General features: G+C 32.7%; 1 protein-coding gene across 2 annotated transcripts; it reads right to left on the bottom strand.

Annotated features, from left to right (window-relative positions):
• Positions 1 to 372: 372 nt before the first annotated feature.
• Positions 373 to 14,524, bottom strand: LOC125066045. 2 transcript variants are annotated; one of them, XM_047673937.1, is made up of 16 exons: positions 14,366 to 14,524; positions 14,151 to 14,271; positions 13,904 to 14,033; positions 12,350 to 12,667; positions 11,947 to 12,085; positions 11,164 to 11,305; positions 10,490 to 10,624; positions 9,576 to 9,676; positions 8,733 to 8,821; positions 8,212 to 8,333; positions 7,597 to 7,708; positions 6,997 to 7,161; positions 5,249 to 5,358; positions 4,609 to 4,713; positions 3,562 to 3,770; positions 373 to 3,148 (listed from the first exon to the last, which is right to left on the bottom strand). In XM_047673937.1, coding segments are annotated over exons 1-16 (2,151 nt in total). In that variant the 5' UTR covers positions 14,368 to 14,524; the 3' UTR covers positions 373 to 2,997. The 2 variants fall into 2 exon arrangements, with proteins under 2 accessions (XP_047529893.1, XP_047529894.1); XM_047673938.1 differs by having other exon boundaries at positions 6,997 to 7,143.
• Between the last annotated feature and the right edge of the window lie 9,471 nt (positions 14,525 to 23,995).

Raw genomic sequence — 23,995 nt, 5'->3', positions numbered from 1 at the left:
CTATAAAGGAATCATCTTGTTATTAAATAAATCTCAAATCATATATAAATTGTTTATTTAATATTTGTAATAGAATTCTGCTTTATATTGATGTCTTAAATGATAGTTTATTGTATCTTACAGAAGTTATTTATGAATAATTATTGGGATTTTATCGTTTTACAAATATATTTTATTGATATTTTCCTATACTATAATTTAGCGTTCAACTGTGTGGTGATAAACATTTTTTTAATTAAAATAAATAAGTGTCTTAGTTATTATCAATCAGTTTAATGTGCCTTAAGAGAGGCTAAGAGGATTGTTTAATAAAATTTTATTAAGTATTTGTATTCACAAATTGTATTTCTTATTTAAAATAAAAGTATTAAATATAAAATAAAATGTTTATTTATTCAATCAGTATAAACTGTAATGGCCATATTTAAAGGATTATGTGGTGATTATTAATATGGTTAAAACACTTGCCGATATAGCAATAACAAGAGTTACAGTTAGATTATAACTAAGAAAAATACTTGCTTTGAACCATTTATGTGATATTATACATAAAATTTACATTGCTCATAATAATACAATTTTCTAAGATCAAAAACCATTCCAACCTTTATATTTCTGATAAATGATTTAACATGTAAATATGATTGCAGCAAAAATCAAAACCGTCAGGTCGGCGATTTTTTTATGCGTTGTTATATTGATGCTGATTCTTAAGTGTTCTATTCCTAAAAATATTCGAAACGGAAATCTGTGGATACACTTCAGCGACGGACTTATTTATAATCGATTATGTACTTTGAAATTATTTATTCTCCTCTTATCTAAGAGTCACGTACCTACATTTATAAAATCTCGAAACTTTGGTGATTTTAAGAGATTTAAACAATGCCCTTTCCATGACTCATAGTACAAAATAATAAGTTAATTAGTGTAGGTACATAAAGCATGTATAAATTCAAAATTATATCAAGATTTTTAATGCCCACCAAATTGGGTTAGAGATTGAGTATTAAATAAACGGCACCATCTAGCCATTACTCTTTACAACGTAATATAAATTTTTGTAAGTTCTTCGCGTCTTTTCAATAATTAGCATAAGATAATACAGTGCCTATATAAAAGAATACTAAAAAGTTGCTGCCGAAAAAGTGACCTATAGCTGGACAGAAGTCTACTCTCTTCACAAGGAGGTATAGTGTTGGTGGTGAGCCATTTTATAAGGCTGCTCTAATGTATGGTAATGGATACACATATTTCTTCACTAATCAGCTCGTGAGGTTGATTTTGGGCACTTGATTTCCGGTTCAGATTCATTTTACTGTCAATGTTACTTGCTATTTTCAGTTATTACTCGTGCTGATAAAAGTGTACAAATTAAGTACACTTGTAATAAATTCGTATAAATATTAATGGTTTTCCTCGGATACATGTTGAAAAATTTAAAAAAAACTTCATCATATTTATAAATATGTAAGTGTGTTCTCTTTATTATTATATAATTAAACGAATAATTATTATCTATTTTGTTTGTATTTTTTAACAAATCTCTTGCGAATTAAGTTCTTATTACAGAAGACCAAACCCAGTTCATCTAACTGGATCCATCGGCTATTCCTTTGCCTAAATGCAAATAACATATACAAAACAGAGAGCGTATAAAAAAACAACAATGTTTAAAAATATCTTAAAAATAAATGCCTATGCGAGGAACGAGGTAAATATTAAATCTTAAATATTATTAAGAAATACATAATAATATGCTCCATAAGAATGTATATGATTTTAAGACAATGGTATTGATATCAGAGATGGTATAATATATATTTAGGTTCAAGGTTTACAATCAAGCTTTCTAAATAAAATTTTATTATGAAAAACAAAAACAAAGACCGACTAAAACAAATTATAACAGAAAACTTCTTAGACACTATCAGCTTTACCAGCATTATCAGATTTATGTTGGTATCTTCTTTTTTCGAATACCAAATCAATCATGACGGAAAAAGAAAACAATACTACATTTTATATATAATATGAAATATTTCTTAAATGAGATTGAGAGTTAATTAAGATTTTTTTTTATGTACTCAGTACTTTATATTAAAGTATAATAGACAAAATAACACTTACTCATTTATGTTTTAAACTTAATGTAACACTTTGGTTTTTAACAAAATGTGTTAGATGGTTTCGTATTAATGAAGGAGTTTTGGTTGAAACAAAAAAGTGAGATGCAATTTTGCATCTACGATTTCGCCAAAAGTTGCGAGCTGATTCGCTTCGCACATTCCTGCGATGTATTTCAAACGTGTTGACGTCATTTTCTAATAAAAAAATGGACGAACCGAATCTCCTTTGAGGTTTCTATATCTTTGCCTATCTTTTTTAATTTATATCTTTTGTTTTGTATTGTATCGGTATGAGACAATGAGCAATCGTCGCGGAATCTTCGGTAGATATGCTAATACATTTTTGAATTGGGGTAATCCTTCCTCCTTTTTGCCACGCGGCAGGTAAGAGCTACTAGTAATGAATAAAATGGACTTAACTCAGTCTTATAACATGCTTTATCCATGATATTTATAGATATTTTTTACCAAAATCACTTAAACACTCTATCACAGTTAATATCTTATATCGTTAAAAAATATTTTATGTAATACAACCTTATTGGTTACTTTTCTATTACATCCTTTAGGATTCGATTTCGAGTATCAAACCAAGAAGTTAAATACATAACAGAAATGGTTAACAATAACATTTTCAAATCAAACTGTAAACACATTAAATATAAGTTTAATGGAAGGTAACCTTTTTTGTTAACTATAGGAATATTAAGAAAGTATTTATGAAATTAAAAAAAAAATACCAATCGATATAAATCCTGCGTAGAGCATGTACAGATAAAATATAAACAAATATTCATTTCTATTTAAAATAATTCTCTTCGGCTTATTCAACTAAATCACAAGTTTCTTACTGTTTAACAATTGCAAGTTATGGCAACACTAGCTTTTGTTTGACATCCGTGTCGTCCACCACCGAGTATTCCGTCAAGTTCACCAGTTCCCCGGCCGCTAGTTGCTCAGCTATGCTAAAACCGTTCTCGTCGAATAGTTCCACGGTAACCTCATCATAATCTCTCGCCCTGTTAACAAATACATAATATGTAATTTTAAAGTCACTTCTAAAGACACTTTTTTTTAATTTTGTAGCAATTCGAATTTTTTTCTACCTTTTTTTTGAGATACATTTTTTAGTAGAGGAAGAATTGGATTGGAAGGAATGGGTTATGTGTCTATGGGTTTGGTCCGTATGGATAAGAAAAATATATATATATATATATTTAGGCGTCATAAATATGCTATTTACGATGGCAGTTTAAATTATTACAAATAATGACTACTAGTCGTCAATCTCAAACAATCATAAAAGCCTAACTTCTTTGTACGTCTGGTCTCTCCCCGGTGTTATGGAATATAAAAAAAAAATATTAAGGAAAGAAAGAATCCCCCAAATTAGCCTCAGAGTCAGCCATCGTAAATACAAGCGCGCACTCACACGACGTGCGCCTGCAGGCGGCGCTCCTGTATGAGCGCGGAGAGCGCGGCCTTGGCGGCGGCCCAGTGGCGCGAGTTGGCCGTCCGCGCCTCCACGCCGGCGAGCGCGCAGCGGCCGGCCTGCGCCTCCAGCGACCAGAAGCGCGGCTCCAGCTCGCGGATCGCGTCCTCCTTCACCCACACCACGTTGCCGTAGTCTATGTAAATTACCTGGAGGTGTTGAACAGATCGTTTGATACCGGTCATTCCTGTCCATTTGCCATTCCACCACAGCTCTCTTATTGAGCTGTTCCTGCTCTTGGAATCCTTCGTGCAATTAGTCCTGACGATACAAGGACTTGATGGCCTGGCATTGTTTCGTTGAGAACGAGAACGGGCTCTAGTGTCACGCTGTATCCGTTGATAAGCTGGCCCCGTTTCATATCAGGGAAACAGTGTTTGACGCCGGAATTGCCGCGGAAAAAGCTGAAGCGAATATTCGTCTATTATTCCTAATTATGTTCCATTTACAGTTGATACGGTTGGACCAGTGCAAAAATATTAATTAAAGGTCATAAAATATATGTCATGTCATAACATCGCCTCATTGCCTCTACTCGTGACAAGAGTAGGGCTGGTTCATTTTTTAGGATTAGGATCAGAATTGCGATTCAACATAGGAATGCTGCTAGCATTCTTACCACCATTCCACATGGTAGTGATTTGTAAAATAGCTATTTTTATTTTTTATTTAAATATTATTAAAGACTGTACGAAAATAATTCTTATATAAATAATAAAGAAGTATTATTTCATGCAACATTTATGTTTAAGATAAAATTTTAAATATTACTACTCCACAACAAACCGATTTTCCGCTAAGCACATCTATAAGTACCTCAAGCGGACCTCTGGAGAATTAATCCACCTTCAAAGCATTGCCAAGGATGATGCAGTCGTTCAGGCGGCCTTAAAAGTCCCCCAAATAAGTTTTGTGACATTGCGTTCCAAATCAATCGGATAGGAGCAAACATACATTATACGTGTCATAGAACTGAATTAGTCGTACCTCTACGTTCTGGTCGGCGCGAGTGGAGGAGACGACCCTCGCCCGGTACCACTGTTCGTCCAGCGGATACAGCGCCGCCACCAGCTCGCCCGGTGCTGGGATCATCTGGATGGTACCACACTTGTTTTACTCCTCATTCATATATTAATCAAACAATTTTGAATAATACATAGTTCTGTATTTGTATGAATCGTTTTATTATAGATATCAGACATTACATAGGCCTTAAATTTTTTTTTAAATTTTATTTTATATAATATTCGTGCAGTTGGGCCACCTAAGTGTTAAGCAATCACCACCGCCCATAGACATGGCGATGTCAAAATTATTAACCATTACTTACATCAGAAATCGCCACAAACCTTGGGAGCTAAGATGTTATGTTCCTTGTGCTTGTAGTTACGCTACTAACATTACTTGTGTTTATGGGACTATTAAATTTAATTAATTATTTAATTATATATATTAAGTAAGTGAGGTCGTTGAAAGCTATTGGGCACTTTAAATAGAGTCATACTGTATCAGTCATATATATGATTATACTTTGACAGTTAAAATTGAAAATGTACTAAACGACTGCAATGGTAAATGACTATATATATTAAAATCTAAGATAACACGGGTGTGGTACATTTCTTACCTTTAGAGGCTTGTACATCATTCTAGTGGCCGGAGAGTTCATGTCAAGAATTAAAGCTTCCAGGTTAGTTGGCGGGAGGACCACTCCGAAGCTTGGGACTGTTTCATTTCCTACAATAAGTTAATTGATTGACAATTAAAAAATATATTTATTAAAAAATTAAACGTACATATATTCCTTTCTTGTTAAGCTTTGGAGTACAGATTTAGAGTAGGCTAGATACAGCGTGCTCGAAGTTTGGGCTGTGCACAAGCTTGACACGCTACTACTTTCGTTTGTGTTCATGTATTTGTGTCCTTATAAACTGTATAAACTCTTCTGGGTAGTAAATCTAGTCAATGGAGATGTTACCTACCATCGTTAAGTAATTTTGATATTTGACATATTACTTTGGGATAACGCTACTTTTATTTTATTTTACAAAAAAGAGCTGTACAGTCTATTTATAATCTCAGAGCTAAAGATCTCTTTTCGGGATGTTTCTAACAAAGTAAAAATACTCGCAGTTGCGTCATAATATATACGACAATGTTATATAAATTCACAGTATCATTGATAACTTTGATAGAATCAGCAATAATCATTGTATGTTTATTGTACACGAAACGTAAGGATAAGCATATAACGCCAAGTTTCCGACTCCGCAAAGTCAATAAATCCTCCTTGGGACAAGGTATTCATTTCTATAATAAAATTCCACAGATATTTTTAACTTTGCCGATTTATAAATTGAAATAATTTATACAAAAAACATTAATAAATATATAATTCAACGCAAGATTATATAGATGATAAAAAAGCGTGAAGTTAACACTTGTTGACTTTCAGGCATTATATAATACATGCATAGTTGTTTAACTAACTTTTTATTTTAAATGTTGGATAAGAATAATTACTGAGAATCTACATTCCGAACCGGTGTTATTAATATGGTTTCAATAGTATGTAAAAGCCTAAATGCATAGAGTATGTTTAGTTTTGTTTTTTTTTTCTTTGATGCTCAATTAGCTGTAATTAATTTAAAAATCATTTATTGTACTGTTCAAGTATGGCTGGGGTGACGTCACCGTAATTATCTAAAGTACCCGTCACGAGAAGCTATAAATTATGTAAACAAACATCTTTTACTAAGTAAACATTTTATACTGCGAGATAATAATAAATTGACCATATTCAATCGACATGAAATATAGACGGGTTATATGAAAGTAACAACCTATTTAATTTAGTCTGATCATATTTTAACGACGCAAAGCGCTATCGTTTGTGTTTTTTGGTACCGGAACGCGTCCGTCGTAGGGATTGTAAACTATCGGGACGCCATTTTGAAATAAACGCGTCATTCGAGTTTCGAATGCGTACGAGTTTGTTTCATTGCTTTGCATATATCGCGGATCTGGTTGTTATTGTTAATTTTACTTATGAATCTGACGAACAATTATTCTTAAATAATATATGTTAATTAATATTTGTTACTTAATAATTTATTAAATCTTAAACAAATTCATTTGGTTGGTCCAAATGTTGTGAACTCCTGAACACTTGTTTACAAAATTTATAGCTTCTCATGACGGTTACTTTAGCGTATTCTAAATCTGTGGTTTGCAGTTTTTTTCGTCACGCTCTTCACTGCAGAAAAACATTCGACACGTGAAGACAACGACGTCTTAAATCTTCCTTTCAAGGCATACGTTTAGTGAGTTCGGATTTTGGTAACGGCGATGAGCGAGCGAATGAGTCCAACGAACCAGATTTCTTATCCGTCAGGAAGTGCACGTAGAAGCGGTTGAAGTGCGCGACGTGCGTGACGTAGACGCGCAGCCACGTGCCGGGCGCCGGCAGCGGCGGCGGCTCGCACTGCGCCGCCACCGGCACCCGGTCCAACGTCCAGCCCTCTGGACATACAAACAGATCTTCACTGTGGTTATTTATCTTTATTATCACTGAATAGTCATTCCGTCTACAGTCAAAGTATTGCTATGTAAGATGATGTGGGGTATGTTTACATACACATAGCAACGCCGATGTCTATGGACTGGGAGCAGACTTCAGTGGTCGGGAGAACAAACAAAGTGGTCGTTCGTAATTTGTTTTATTAATTTTAGATAAAATTTGATGACGACTATGATGATGAAAGAGGCCAGCCACTGTTGCAAGCAAACTATTAACCAAACGTTAAATTTGAGTATTTTCCAGAAAAGTTAACAATTTAAATAGCAACACTTAAACTTACTTTTATTGATTAAATTTATAATTTATTTAGATTTGATGTTCTGAAATATAAAGTTTTAATTTATTTCAAGTGGGCTCTTTAGTGAGTTCTATAAAAGTAATTTAACCGTGTCTACCTGGATGTTTCAGGACGTGCCTCTTTGTACAGCGCGCTCCTTTAAAACAAGTCTTATCCGGTCCGCCCTTGTAATGTTTGCAGATGTCCATTTCGTCTCGATTGTGGTATCCCTGAAATATTATATTCGAGGTATTTCCAATTTCTCATAAATAAACTCACCGTGACTGTACTGTTGAGTTTACTTTGTTTTAACTATCTATTTATAAGACATATGCACATATCCTCTTGGTAAGTCACTCATCACCACCACATCGCCACCGACCATAATTATTGGCAATGTAATAAATATTAATCGTCCCTCACATCGCCCACGCACCACCAACCTTGGAACCTAAGTTGTTATGCGCACGAGGCTTGTTACACTGGGTCACTGATCCTTCAAACCGGATCACAATAAGACTAAGCACTTTTTGGCAGTACAATATTCGTAGTAAATTCTTACCAATGCCATTGGATAGACAAATAGATCCATAGATATAGATTCAAATGCAGAATTTCATGCGCGTTTTTATTACCATCTATTTTGAACGATTTCATTTGATTTGTTTTAAATACGATTTGACTTAAGTTATATTTAAATATCGATATTGTCATTATGCTTCGAGTATCCTACCGTGACTGCCACCAATGGGTCATCATATTCTGGACACTGCGTGATGTCGAAGTTTTCATCTTGTAATTCTGAGAGACACCTAGCTGCCGCTGAACCCTCGGTTGAGACGTTTGATTTGTCAACTGTAAATAATGGCTTTTATTGAAGTATCTAACATTTCATAACATAAAGGAGCAAAATTGCTTTTGCTAAATTTTTTATCGTTAAGAACTGTGTGACTTGTGAGTGTTTGCACTGCAAACTTACTAATTATTTTAATATATTGACAGAAGAATAATGTTGTTTCGATCGTCCTGAGGTTTGAACAAGTCAAGATCCGATTAGACCAACGACGTAAGCACTAGTATATAAATGCCTAAACTTTAACAATTTACAACAATTTTTTTTTTTTATTTTAATCTTATTAAAAATAGAAATAGCATTTAATGAGGTCGTAATTCTTTTGCATTCCACTGAAAGTTCTTTAAGCAAACGAATTGGGGCTTCTAATCAAGTTATTATTAGTAATAAATCATATTTACTTCTTAACGCCAGTCCTTCTTCCACTAACAAGTCATTGAGCGTCTCGCCCGAAGGAAGGATCACATACACGTCCAGAGATTCCGATGAACTGAAAATAATTATAAGAAAAAAACATCCACTAAACGCGTCGTATTGCTTCTCTCATCTCAAGAATATTTGAAGTTTACTATTCAACGTCAAGACGAAAAATCAAAACGATGATTTTGAGTCAAATCAAACACGGTTGAATCACCACAGAATCATGTTCTCAATTCGTATTTATAATTCATCTCGAGTTCGACGGTGAAGTTAAGAAAGAAAACCGATACTTGGTTTATAAGATTTTGCCACTTGCCACCATATTTTTGAAGGTCAATGTTGTTTACACCTTTAAAGACGTATCACTTTGTATGTTACCCAAGTCAGATATTAATTTTAAGTGCTTAGTGATAAATTGATGGTGTAACTTTTCCAATAAATAAATAAATAAATAAACCTGCATGGGGGCAGGTATTGAGACATTGCATAATTTTTTTTATTCTACATTGTTCCAAGGGGGATTGGTGGATACATAGAAACGTGCAGGTCTCTCACGAAGTTCCCTTTCACTACTCTCTAAGACATGAATTATAAATACATAAAAACTTAGTGGTACTTGGCCGAATTTAAATCATCATCTTGGATTAGGTTGCATGAGTTGTATCCATTGAAACATGTCGGCTCAAAAATAAACGTTTAGTTAGAACTTTAGAAGAGACTACACTGCTTTTTATAATAAAATTTACTACAGTTACATCTAAAAGACCTCCGACGTTCTCAAGTTTAGATGATGTAGTTTTTTTTAATCAACCTGTATAACTTACTTGTCATCTATTTTGATACTGCATGGCTTCCCCATGAAGTCCTTAATGTACATCTCCTGTTTCTCCAACAATTCTTTGCTCCGGTAGCCCAGTAAATCTACCTGTTAACACAATATTAGTGCTGAGTTAGGACAGATAAGTGTTGCCTCGCAGGCAGATCCTGGTCTGCGAACTTGGACCAGACCTATCCCTACGAGTACTCGTGTCAGCGATGCCCCGTAGAGATTCGGAGGGACGTAGTATACCTCCGTGAGACCGTCACGGTCCAGAAGGAGAAAGCTAAGCGGAATTGGGAAATGGCCGATTCTTTAAGACGGTGACGACGATGACGTCATTTCGGCTCCAACAGCCCGGACGCCGGGAGTTAAAAGATAGGGTGTCACCCTGGAGCCGTAGACGCATGAACTGTGAGTCTTGCGTGTCCTTTATCAGACGACAATGAAGAGGACTGCAGACGGGGTGGGCTTTCGCTGTTGTATACAGTACCGAGGAGGGCGAAGGGAAGAAATGACATTCGCTACTTGAAGAGAGCTCATCAACACGATACAACCTCTTCGATATGTGCAGAAGACGGCTATCGCAGTGGTTTTAGTAGGTGAGAATTTCATATACCCCGGTTCGACCCCTAATTTATAAGGTTAAAAGCCCTTAAAACAGAAGATGAATTATTTGGTACGGACATTACTTGGCATGACGTAAATGTTTTAAATGAGTTTTCAGTTAAGTTGTTTGAATAAATAATCTCATGTTGTACCTAAATGCAGCAGGACGAAAATCGGTAAAAGATAGATGGCGTAAAGTAGTACTGGTATTCATCCTGACTACCCGTAGTCAGTCTGGTTACGGGCTGTGAGTCTCATTAGTTTCGGTGTAACTGGCCAGGAAAAAAAACAATATAAAAAAATAACACAAACCCCCGCTAGATGGCAGCACCGCGCGAAGGGTGGCTTCTTGCAGAACCTCGGAGCGAGCGGCTGTATCGTGGTGATGGGGGCGCTTCTTGTCTCCCCCGTGTCCACCAGGAACACCTCCGCGATACTCATATCCTCCTGGGTCCGACATTATTGTTATTTATTGATTTCATTAATTAGCGACATATCATTGAATATGTTTATATTAATTAAAATATGTTATGATTATTTTCAATTAATTTTATTTGTAAAAAAAAAAATATGTGATTTAAAACAAAAAAAAAATGGAAATCAGTGTAAAAGATTACTAATACGATTGATTTTTAAATTAAAGTTTCAGATTTTTTACTTGTGCATACACATTTTATGCCAATAATAAAATAAGTTCAACGTTCGTTACGTTCATCCAGATATGCATTGTTTGTTCAACAATAGTTAGTCGATAGCTATGGACTGCTAGGTCCTCTTTTCCTTTTAGGATTGATTTGGAGTTTATACACGACCGCTCTAATGTGGTTGTTCAACATATTAGTAGGGAAGATGTAGGTTTATTTACGATGCTTTTCTTCACCGACAACGAGATGCATTATAAACGGAAAATTAAGCACTTAAATTAAGTTAAACGTGTTCTAACCGCTGGGCTGTCTCGATCACTAGTGTACATAAATATAACTTACGTCACTGAGTCTTATAAAGAGACCCCGGTAATAGCAGTCACTGTCGTGCGCATAGTACGTGCAGTATGTGAGCGACATCAGCTCGTCTAGGTTCATTTGTATCGTATTCTCCTTGTAATAGCTCGTCATTTGTATCATCAGTCTGTAATAAACAAATATTACTATAGCAAAATATTTACTAACACCATAAGGCTCCAACGCGGAAAATAAACAAATTTATTAATGTTTCTAAAATATGGACGTGTACAAATTTTAAAGGAAAAAAAGTTGGCGCAAGTGGTGACTCCAGGGAATAGCGTAATTATATAAATAATTATAATATAATACATATAATTACGTAATTAATAATAATAAATCGAACGTTTTGTTGTTACATTAGTAACCGTCAATGAAGAGAGACATATAGAGAAAATGGGAGAAAATAAAGTGAGAGGGAGACAGAGATAATGAAAGTAATTAAGAGCTCCTATATGTCATACAAAAAATTTTTAGAATATCTTCCAACTCACACCTAAAACCTAAATACAATATAATTTAGAAGTAGTGACAGAATAAATCTTCAAATTATTGGTTACATCTAATAGTTCTATGATTTGGTTCTATGATGCAACATTGGGGTGCTTGCAGGGGCGTTGCCGGCCTTTGAGAAATATGTCCGAAAACCCACAACCTGTTCATTTATTAAAAGTATCATATATATATTAACAAGTAAATAAGTTAAAGTACCTGCTGTTTACAGCTCAACCTTCAATACCTAGCTAGCATTATTTTTTCATCACTTACTTGCACACATCATCAACATCATCGGCTATAACCCAGAAAGATACACCATCTACATGCATGATTGTTGCCGAATACACATTATCAATTTGGAGTAAGGCCTGTGCTGGCAACTTGCAGTCATCAAAAGCTGGGCCTGAGTCTAAAATGAAAAAAAAAATGACAGAGTTATATAACATATAATTACACTGAATAATAAAAGAACCTAAGGAATCTAAGCTAATATTGTAAATACCAAAGTAGCTCTTTCTTTCACAGCTAAATCAATACCAGTATATGTATCAGTAATTACATAAATATGCATTGGAATCATAAAGTTAGCTAGCTTGGCTTGTGTTCGTATACAAGGGCTATCAATGTTAAATCGGTAAGGAGGATAACATCATAAAAAATAGAAACATCTTACCATCCAAGGTAAGTCTCTTTGTTTCTTCTGTTATTTGACATTGCACTTCCTTCTCACTTCTGGACATTGGAACACTTTCCGATGAACATGACGAACTCGAGAACGCTATCAAAAGCTGATCCTCCTTTGGTATTTTCTTACGATGCGGTTTTTCTGATGGATATTGATTACAACATGACACTGGGTGATCTTTAGACGTTGAAGGTGTTGGTTCACTCAATGCATCTATTAAATTAAATGTTCCGACATGTGGTTGAGGTAATTGAGAAGGGTTTGAGACATCATGCACTGGGGTGTAATTGCTAGTATTTGTTGTATCTGTAATAAAAAATGTTCTGATTAACTTAATTGGTATAAAATACCGTCATTAGATTATAAAAAAAACTGATGGACTCAGTAAACATAACTATATAAGCAAATTAAAGTTTCCAATGGCAAAAAAAAAATCCTTTGGGGACAAGGAATGAAAACTTGTGTACAAACACATAGAAAACTGTGTATATATGTATAATAAATAACACTAATATCTTAAATTGCCTCCACTGGTGAACTCAAACTCAAACTCAAATTCCTTTATTCAATATAGAAGCATTACACTTTCTTATTGATGGTCAAATTAAACACTACTACTGGTTCGGAAAACGGTGACGAGGAGACTGTCAATTCAATGGGGTAAGGTTGCTACATTTCTTGCCACCATTCCATGTTTTGTACAGTAAATATTTTTAGTTTTTATTTCTATATAATTATGGTCATAATGTAAATAATTCTTATTTAGTGATACAAATAGATACATAATTATGCTTATGGACATCAATTAATACTACATATCTGATATCTCACATTCAATAATGTGCCTAATTCAGTGGCGTAGCTATCTTAGGGCCAGGTGGTGCAGTGCACCAGGGCCCCTGAGCTCTGGGGGCCCTTTAACCTAAGCTATGAAAAGAGCTTTGAATAGAGATGAAGTATGGATTTAATTTACTAACAATATGTTCAACTCACTGTATCCTGTATCCTATTCTTTTTACTATCTATAATTTTGAATGCCAATATACGTTAAAGTGGGGGCGACGGCCAAATTCTTTTTCTATGCACCGGGGCCCTAACCCACCTAGCTACGCCACTGGCCTAATTACAATATTATTATTTTTTAATATATGCATTAATTAATTAATGGGTCTACTACTAAATACTAATTAAAAATGTAAAGTTTTTATTAAGAAAAAAAAAATTGTAATATTTTTCTTTATTATGCTAAAATTGTAAATACTTACAAACTGACAAAAAACACCTCTTGAGTTGCTTTTGTCAGTCAAAGCCTGTGTTAATTTTTTATTTGATTTGATATAAGGAATGAATGTTTGTACAGTCAGAATCATTACACTTTGTATATATTAATGAATATTCTCATGTACTCATATTTGATTCGGAAGAGATTAAAATTGAGAAATATGAGAAAACTAATATATTATAAAGATAATAGGTGTAAACAAATAGTTGCGTTTTCTAAATTTCATTTACACTTTAAAAAAAAAAACATAAATAACTTACCAAGTTTACTTATTGCAAGATTAAAGTCTGTTAGGAGATATGTATATTCATCTAACTGTTTCATACAGCTTAAAAACCGATCTTTTAGTTCTGCAGGGTCACAGTTAAGGGTTCCTACAAAACCTTGAGCCTAAAATACAAAATATATACTATTAATTATATCGAATCTCGGTAAATAATTCGTATTTAGTAGTCTTCGCTTATTTACAAGAACATTATTAAGATATGATTAAGTTTTTCAAAATACCTGCATTTTTAGATTTTTTATATTTTGTATCGCATGGTCACATTTATCAACAAAAACATTGATTCTGACTTCCATCTCATGTCGTCGGTGCATTGCCAAAGTCGCAAGGTCTACGAAACTCCTGTAACACACAAGAAATTCAAAGTCAACATATTGGTTATTAAGGATTATTGCTTGTAACATCACGTTATAGCTTTAAAAAAAATACTTATTACATTTTTGCTATTTCGAGATAGGTGTAGTAAAGAATAGGCAAAAATGGTTTAACTAATTAATTGCAACTATGCAAATATACGATTTTTTATTCATAAAGTTATAGATTGCTTGTAAGTACTGAACGTTGAAGGAATCGAAATGTGACTGAAAAGTAAAGTCAAGTCGTAACTATATAAAAATTAAAAACTTGAAAATAAACAAGACTTTGACATTTATAGATGTCATTTTTGTTTCTTTTTTTTAAACAGTGAATTTCTCGTTCATGACAGTGGTGGATAATATGCGTTGTGTTGGTATAAAGCCTTTAAGCAAAGTTTGATTTAAAGTATTGGAAATATTGGGTTTTACATATTGTAATTTTAGTTTGTCAATTCATTGACATATATCACATTATAATTAACCACTGTTTTTTTTTTAAATATTTACTACGCTACATGATTATAATTTCTACCGACTAATAGATGGCGCTTATAGGGTTTTATATTGGATTAAATATATAGTGAGTCTATTGAATGGTAGATGGCAGTATAACCTTTTAAAGGTATAATTTGTTAGATTTTTTTAATACTTGGTTAATAGATTGATGATCTCCATTTACAATAAAATATATGTTAATTATTCTAGCCAGTACATCTAACATTACAATATTTCTTTCGTTTTTTTTATATTATGTATTAAGAAGACAATTTGTGAAGTTTGCTTTTGGAAATATTAAAATTAAATTTTATTGCTAGGTGTTTACTAGGCAATTTCTATAATAACTACCAATCCAGATACAATAAATTAAAATGTTTTAAAGCTAATTATTAGCTGGTCAGACGATTTACGCACTAGGTTTCAATTAAAGTGGCCAGCAAACTAAACAAGAGCTGCATAATAAATTCAGGAAGGCCCGTTTCGCGCCATTCTAATTGGATTCAGAGGCCCGAGTAACCAATTAGTGAGAGAGACGCAGATATGCGTTGGGTGCCGCTACCGACACAGAATTTAAGGGAGTGTAAAATTATTATGTTGACTAGAGAAAAATAAACTTCGTGCTGATTTCTCGACTTAACACGGACCCACTGCACAAAAAAATATACTTTGTCCAAAAAAACCCGTTAATCGAACCATCACAAAGCGTCATAGTCGATTTTAACAAGATCAAGAATAGATCGAATTCGCCGCCCTGGATGGTCGAAATGAGATGGTCTAAAAGGGTGGACCACTTTCTAGAACTTTGATGGCTAAAGCGATAGGTCTTCCAAAATCACCGATAGGTCAACGAGAACCGAAGCCGAGGAATGTTGAGAGAGAAGATAGCTAACAATTAGCAAGTATAATTAATTTTCATGTGTCATGTGTATACGGGAACCAGTGTTAGAGCAGAGTGTTCGATTGGATTGGATTCTTCAAAGAGAAGAAAAGGCCTTAGACCAGCAATCTAACATTTACAGGCTGTTAGTTTACTAATTTTCCCATTTTATGAGCATTTATAATAATATTTATTTATTCTATTAACAAAAAGTCAGTATTAATTTTGTTAGTATGTAATGTCACGCTTTATTGTATTAATCAACTGCTATAACTACAGACGGCCAAAAATGGAGTAACATCATTCTTATTATATCTGCTGTTCATGTTTAAAATAATCTCATATAGAATTATATGACCTATTATGATAATGTGACCTATATATATAGAATATATGTTGATGATATTTATAATAAATCAATTGTATCTATAATTAAAGTTGTACACTGGCTCATTAAATAATTAAACGGCACAAGAATACTGGTAAGTTGCTTGTGTCTAATGAGCTTTGACTCTTTTAACATATTTCATATTGGTATTCATAATATTGCGTTTATCAACAGATAAACAAGCTTTTGATTTACAAAATGTGATTTGCTAATAGCACTGCTATATTATGCACTACGGAGCATTCTTGAATTATATACCTTTAGATATAATAGAACACCATTCCACTAAACTAATTATATCCATTTTTTTTTGCATTAGCAGCCTGTTAATTTTCCCACTGCTGGGCTAAAGGCCTCCTCTCCCTTTGAGGAGAAGGTTTGGAGCATATTCCACCACGCTGCTCGAATGCGGGTTGTCGGAATACACATGTGGCAGAATTTCGTTGAAATTAGACTCATGCAGGTTTCCTCACGATGTTTTCCTTCACCGCCGAGCACGAGATGAATTATAAACACAAATTAAGCACATGAAAAAGCAGTGGTGCCTGCCTGGGTTTGAACTAGAAATCATCGGTTAAGATAAATCATCGGTTAAGATATTACAGTTACATCCACTTTAATTTTACTCCGAACTTCAAAAGCTATTTCGTCAACGTTCAAAACACTATTATTCGCGATTCCATAATGAATATCAGTAATATCACAGAGTAATCAAGATCTCGACCAATGATATCACATCAATTCAATGTTAAAGTTGTTTACTTTGCTTTAATGCTCTGTGATCGTAATAGAGATATACATTACATATTCGTAGTGCTATATCGCCAATCTTCACCTGGAGCTCAGCTAAATCTAGTACGAATATTCTGTTAATCGCACTGCAGATGAACTCGCACTGAATTTGGACGAGTAAAGTCATAACGTTATATTTTAAATTACATTACAGTACAAAGTTTTTCTTTTGCAATGAAACTGGCGTCAAACCACAATAAGTAGGTACCAATGTACTTAGTTTTGTGTGTACGCTACAATTACAGGCATAAGGGACATCATATCTTAGATTCTTTGGTTAGTGGATTATTGACAGTGTATTTTTTAACATGACAAAGTCAATGGGCGGCGGTAATATCGCGTAGTCTATTCGCCAATCTGCCTATCCATTTTAAATGAAAAATAAATATGTACGAGTGTACCAGTTGTTCTAAGTGTGCCAGCAGATATGCTTATTCCATAAATAGCTGACGATTTCAAAACTTTTTAATGCTATACACTAACTAATTAACTTTTCCGTGGATTTGTCTATTTAGTCAATATTATTAGTATTATAGTAAATTATTAGTCCATTAACATAACGTAAAAAAGTAAAAAGTAAGAGCCTATATCTATTCCAGTGCTGGGCTAAGACTTCTTCACGCTATGAGGAAAATGCTTGGAGTTTATCTAATCATAAAATTTACTAATTAAAAATAATTTTTATAGACAGTAATCTAAAATTATTGGAAAGGTTAAATTTATTAATTTATTGGAATGCGTTTTATTAATTCTATGTGTTTCATATGAACATGTATTTTTGTTTATATATCATAAAGTAAATAATAAACTTAATTGCTGTGATTAAAATAGCGTAAGTATTAAAGCTTTTTCGGACTCATAATAACTTGTTTTGATATTTACAATACAATAAGTATTGTAAGTAGGATTGCAAATATCAAAAAGACACACCCGTCATAAGCATAATACACTCCCAACCAAAAAAAAGATTCGATGGTACAATTCTGATGGTTTAGAACTTTACCAACATTGCGCGACGCTTGGGGTTTTGCACATCCTGCTCCCTGGATAAAGACGGTGCTGCTCGTTATAATTATAAAGACCTTCTCATTAATCATCGTCGTATAATATAATTTGGACTATATCGTTACCAATGGCTGTATTAAACGTATGGTTTGCTAATGAATACTATCACCGACTCTTATGATATGAAAATCATTGTTGTTTAATAAAGAAAAGTCTACTAAAAAATCTCCTGACCGTATTTTGGGAATAGTTTTTAGTTTAAAAAAAATATATATATTCTACCGCCAAATAACAGTACTCTGTATTGTTGTGTTCCGGTTGGAAGGGTGAGTGAGCCAGTGTAATCACAGGCACAAGGGACATAACATCTTATTTCCCAAGGTTGGTGGCGCATAGGTGATGTAAGGAATGGTTAATATTTCTTACAGCGCCTTTGTCTATGGGCGGTGGTGACTACTAACCATCAGGTAACCCATATGCTCGCCCGCCAACCAATGCCATAAAACAAAGTATCTCGTTGTAGCTTTAGTTCCAGTTGTAGTCGTACTGATAGTAGTTGCAAATGATCTATCACCTCATAATTTTCTGACAGAAAAACTAAACAATGCTTTCGATTCGATAAAAACTTTAACGAAAAATGTAAGCATCAAACTAATGTTAAAATTGCGAAAGTTTGGATGGAAGAATGTTTCCAACTCAATCACGCTAGAACTCCTGAAAGGATTTTTAATAAAAATTGGCACATAGATAGTGTTAGCGAGTATCCCTAGCCTTAAATACTATGTTACGTCATAGGATGTCATCAATTAATTATATCTCATTATATATAATGATTATAATCGAAACTATTTATTTTACATTATTATGTACATATAAAATTATTGTTTAGTTGTTTTATAGTTGATATTTTTTTATTTGGCATATTATTTAAGACTGGCAACAAATACATATACCTATTTCTTTTAAAAAAGGTTAAGGTTGATCTGTTACGAGATGTTGAAGAATTATTATCAAGAATGAATGAATGAATTTATTTTGTTCTCCTGATCTACTGAAATAGTACGTAAGTTAGTAATAAAAGAGATTTGCCTAACAGTAACAGAGTATAGACATTATAATTACAGTTCGATGAATTTTTAATTAACCTTAGTATGATTATAATTAATTATGCAAATTGGTAATTAATATTTAACCTTTACTACATAAACATTCGTATGGTAACTTATATCATTTAGTTTGACTCATAATTATAAATGTAATTCGTTTTATAAATAGTACTAGTTGTTCTACAAGTTCCTGTCAAACCAGCTGTTTTCTTTTACCAGCTGATCTACAAGAATATGTGAATTATCATTTAAAAAGAAACGATATTAATCATTGTTATTTTTCAATTAATATTATGTAGTAAATAAAATAACCTTATTTAACAGCGATTTTGAAATGAAACTTCTTTAGAATTTGAAACTTTAAAATGCGTAAAAAAGAAAAAAAAACTGAATTTTAACTTGTACCCTGTGTGTGTAAAAATTTTTTATTACTCTTTGTCCAAGTTAAAGACATATACAAAATACCTTAAATTTACTTCAGAGATAATTATAATATAAAAAAAAAAACTTAAAAATAAAATAGGATATAGTTATATTTTAAACAACAAACTATACCTATAGTATCTAGTCGTTCCAGCTGATTTTCTATAATGTAGAGCTAACATGCAAGTCTTCACAACTTTTGTTCAATGTGAAATACTTATAACATTACCTACTAAGAATGCGAATCGGTGATTATTTCTGATAGGCGTTTTGCGACTACTTGCCATTTTTATCATTCCCTAGTCAGGTTCGCGCTTGGGGCGCCCAGAGACTATCATTACCGCACTGCAGGCCGGCGCGTTTAAGTTAATTTGAAGTAATACCCCAGGACAGATACTTACCTTGATCGATGTTAATAGCTTTTATTGATATAGCCTAGATGTTATAGTTTACTGGCGGTTGTTAGGCATCGTAAATTGCGTTAATATCTCCATTTCACGCGCTCGTGAGATCTTCAAATTGCTGGTTGTTATGCCTTTTGAGTTATCTGATAATTCGCGGGCGTTTAACATGTGGATGGATGTCATATGCTGATGTTAATGATATATTTTTGCTTGGAAACGTACCGAGGAGTTGTTATATATTTGTATTTATTACACCTCGATTTAAGTATGCTATTAATTCAAATCTTGTTAAACTACGCTGTGCAGTAGCTACTCGTACATTTATTTTATGTTATACGTTTTTATATTAAAGAAAATAAAATATTTGCGTACACGGTTTACCGAATGTGTTTTTAAATAAAATAGTTAATAAACTCTTTCCAAGATATTAATTCGAGCTATTTGCAGATGAAATATTTGAATAACGAAAAATTTTTCCCTAAAACATTTCTTCAGAACAAATGTCCAGACAGGAGAGCTGGTTCATTTTTCGCCCAGAGAATCGATATTCCTAATACCTATTTTTAATTTTCATTTCGGTCCTTTATTTAAATAAATGTTTAAAACGTATGTTTGTTTCATATTTTTATTTTTATAACATTGTCAAGTAAATCTTATTACTAAGTAAACTGCGAATTATTACGAGAACTTCGAAGCACGTTCAGGGCATCAGAATCAGAAAATTCAAGCGAGAACGCACGATGCGACGCCTTTTACCTTTAAAGTAATACAGACGTTGAAATGCCCTTTTGAAACATTCAACTATTTAAATAAAATAATATTTCTATATAAAAAGATTGATACCAATTGAAAGTATGTACTTATATGTAAATTTATGTGATTTAAAGGCATACGAAGTCTTCCTACGCGATTTTCGGCCGCAGCGAATACTCGAAGACTTGCAATCAGTAGAAATATTGTAGTGCACGTGGCATATTCCAAAGATACGGATTGTTAGGCAAAATGCAGGTGTATTCATATAACATAATTTTATATGATACTTGTAAATAATATCAGCTCATCTTTGGAAATGAGTAATAATAAAGATAGTACATTTAAATTGTAGGTATCTTGTGATATACGCGTGTGCGCGAATAGAAGTTTTATTTTTAATGAGAAAGTTTTATTTATTTCTGATGAGACGGCAAAATCGACACGACCGGAAAAAGTTCAGACGTAGGACCAATTGTACGCGCATTCCAGTGGTTGAATTACTTTTTTAAATATACATAAAATAATAGTCAACTACTTTAGACTAGACCAACTTTGAAGTTTAAGCATATAATTTGATACACACCTATTACGTACATTTTGATTATTGTCAAGTTACGATTTATTCTTACTTTAGCACATTAATTTTATTTTTTATTAAGTGCTTCTCTTATTAAATAGAACATTACTCGAGGGCTAATCCCTTGCCTAATTACGATTACTGCATCTAGGAGTCGTAAGCGTTAGCGACTAGCGAGCGTCAATCAATCGCTGGGGAGCATTTACACGAGCTATTGTACTCGCTTATTACAATAGAACCATTTTTATTTTCGTCAAATATATAAAATGTACTCAGTATGAAGTAATACGTTAATATATCGTGTTTAGTTACAGTGGACTTTGTTACGTTTGTTTAATCTTTGTATGAGACCTATTAAACATCTCAAAGGATAGATACTGTTTAAAGTTTATTTAGACTAACTAAACTATTGTCTCATATGATTTATTAGAATTTACAATAAATATAATAAATAAATATATTTATATTTTAATATAAATTATAAATATGTGCTGTTTGTAAAAATATTAATAAATGTTCATTTGTCGAAAACATGAAATCAATAGATAAGCTATCAAAATAAGATTCACGCTAAATAGATGAAATAATATTTTCTTACTTCGCACAAGTAACTTAACAGCAATAAGTAAGTAACTTCGTTATGAAGTAAACGCAGCACAGTCGGCTCTGAGCCTGTAATTATTATCAGTATCCAGCTGTTTCGCCCGTAGCCCATAATTAAAACATAGTTAGAAGAACGGACGCCTCCAGATTAATGTCTTAATAGAAATGTAACACTTGATTACATTAATAAAGAACAACGCATTATCGCGTTTTTAAAACGCCCCGCTTGATGGATAATACCAATTGTACTTAGGGTTACCAGATTAAATATAATGTGTCGTAATAAAAATATATCAGGATATATATAGATCATATACATACTGTATTTAATAATAGAATAATAAATATGAAATTTCATTTTATTGTATTTATACGAGTAAGTTCTAAAATGTATTATTATTGAAATTGGCAACCCTGTTCGATTTGAATATACGATGATTTATCGAACAACTAAATGAAATGTGTTTTAATTTTGTAATAAATTAAGTATTTTATTAGAAAGTGTATTCCGATATCCTTTAATTATAATAACAAAATAATTAATAAAATTGTTTTTTTAATTGATATAACCCTTTTGATTTGATTTAGTTAAAACGAATAACCCTTGACGCCGTTGTTTATGTATACATTTTTTCTGTTGGGTTCTAACAAACATCGAAAATAAGTATGTATACTATACGGACCGGACTGGTAAAATAATCGTAATATTTTATATCTTACTTATCTAGCCTGAATAAGAAAATCCTAGGATAGTATAAAAACGCTAAAATTACATGCAATTTTGTTAATATTTTGATCCTGAATATCTTACATAAATAATTTTATTTAATTTTATAATATTGTCAGAACTATTTTATTATACATAAGTATAATCATTCTTTATTTGAAGAATATAACTTTTCATAATATCAAGTATATTGTGTTAATTTCTAACGCAAGTAACTTTTTACTTTATTTGATAATCTGGAGTTTTGGACTCTGATCTCATTATATTTAAATAAAATAACATTTTAAAATTCTACTTTAATTTGTTATTTAAAAATAATATTTAATGTTTAATCCGTTGTTATCCTTAGTTTATTTCCCTTCGTAATAAACAAAGCCACTAACCATAGACAACAAGTGTGAAGCGAGAGAACAAAGGAGGCTTTAACGCAGGAGCAGGGAACCGGTCCGTGCAGTGTAACCCGTGTCATGTTTATGCTTGCCAATGACATGTTAATAAACGCTTCGCGCCACGCCCCGTCTGCACTGTGCCTCTTCCTTCGTACCCCACGACATACTGCCACAGATTATAAAAAAATAATTTTGTCTTTGCAAACGTTTTTAAGTACCTTCTGTCCGTCGATAACATAATGAATCTAAAATCTAAATCTTGTAAGTTTTAAACTAATGAATATTATTGTTTTATTTTATTAATACTCATATCTCTTTAAATTTTTCTTAATTATCATGATATGTTAGTAGATGTAAAACGTCTCAATTTCGGCGTCCATTGTAGATGGAACAGTGACAAACAAATTGTCCTCCATTACAAACTGTCAGAGGTGTCAGGAACGCTAAATTAATATGGGAACTCAGGCGATTGACATTCAGAAGAATAAAGTGTAGGGAAACCACGCGATCTTGTCGACATAGTTGTTTTTTTTTTATTTGTCACTTTTCAATCGGAACAACATTTGAATCCTTCTTTAAATGTTTGTTTAATATTTGGATAACTGTAATGAGATACATACAAATTTAATGAAATATCGTAAAAACTAATGAAACAGCTATAAGTAATCTCAGTATAACCTACAATTCAGAAAAGAAGAATTTAAATTTATTTAAGTTATCCACACATCAGAAAATAATAAAATGTATAAATATTACAAAGGTACCCTTTCTAATATTGTACTATACTAATATTTTTCTTAATAAGTTATTTGACGACTCGGAAGAGTCAAGGCGTCCGTGTGTGTTGACTTTGCTTTTGTATTTATACAAGTTTATGAACATTCATATTTTCTAGAATAAAACACACCCTGGTTAATCATCACATTGCTATAGTATATACATAGGGTTCACTATTAAATGGTTTATTTGTAAGAAAAAAAACATTTTTAATACAAAGAAAAGTGATATTATATGTAAATAAAATATCACTATTATTAATGAATAATACAATATGTTTTTTGTTTAGTCGTGTGTAACTGTATAACTGAAGTAAAAGACTCGAAGTAAATAACTTTCCAAACGAATTTAATATATGCTTGGATTCTAATCCTATTCTAGTTGTAAATTA

Source organism: Vanessa atalanta, chromosome 8 (genome assembly GCF_905147765.1).
Source record: "Vanessa atalanta chromosome 8, ilVanAtal1.2, whole genome shotgun sequence".
Classification (NCBI taxonomy): domain Eukaryota; kingdom Metazoa; phylum Arthropoda; class Insecta; order Lepidoptera; family Nymphalidae; genus Vanessa; species Vanessa atalanta.
The sequence above is the reverse complement of the archived record's forward strand: the minus strand, read 5'-3'. Positions and strand labels throughout refer to the sequence as shown.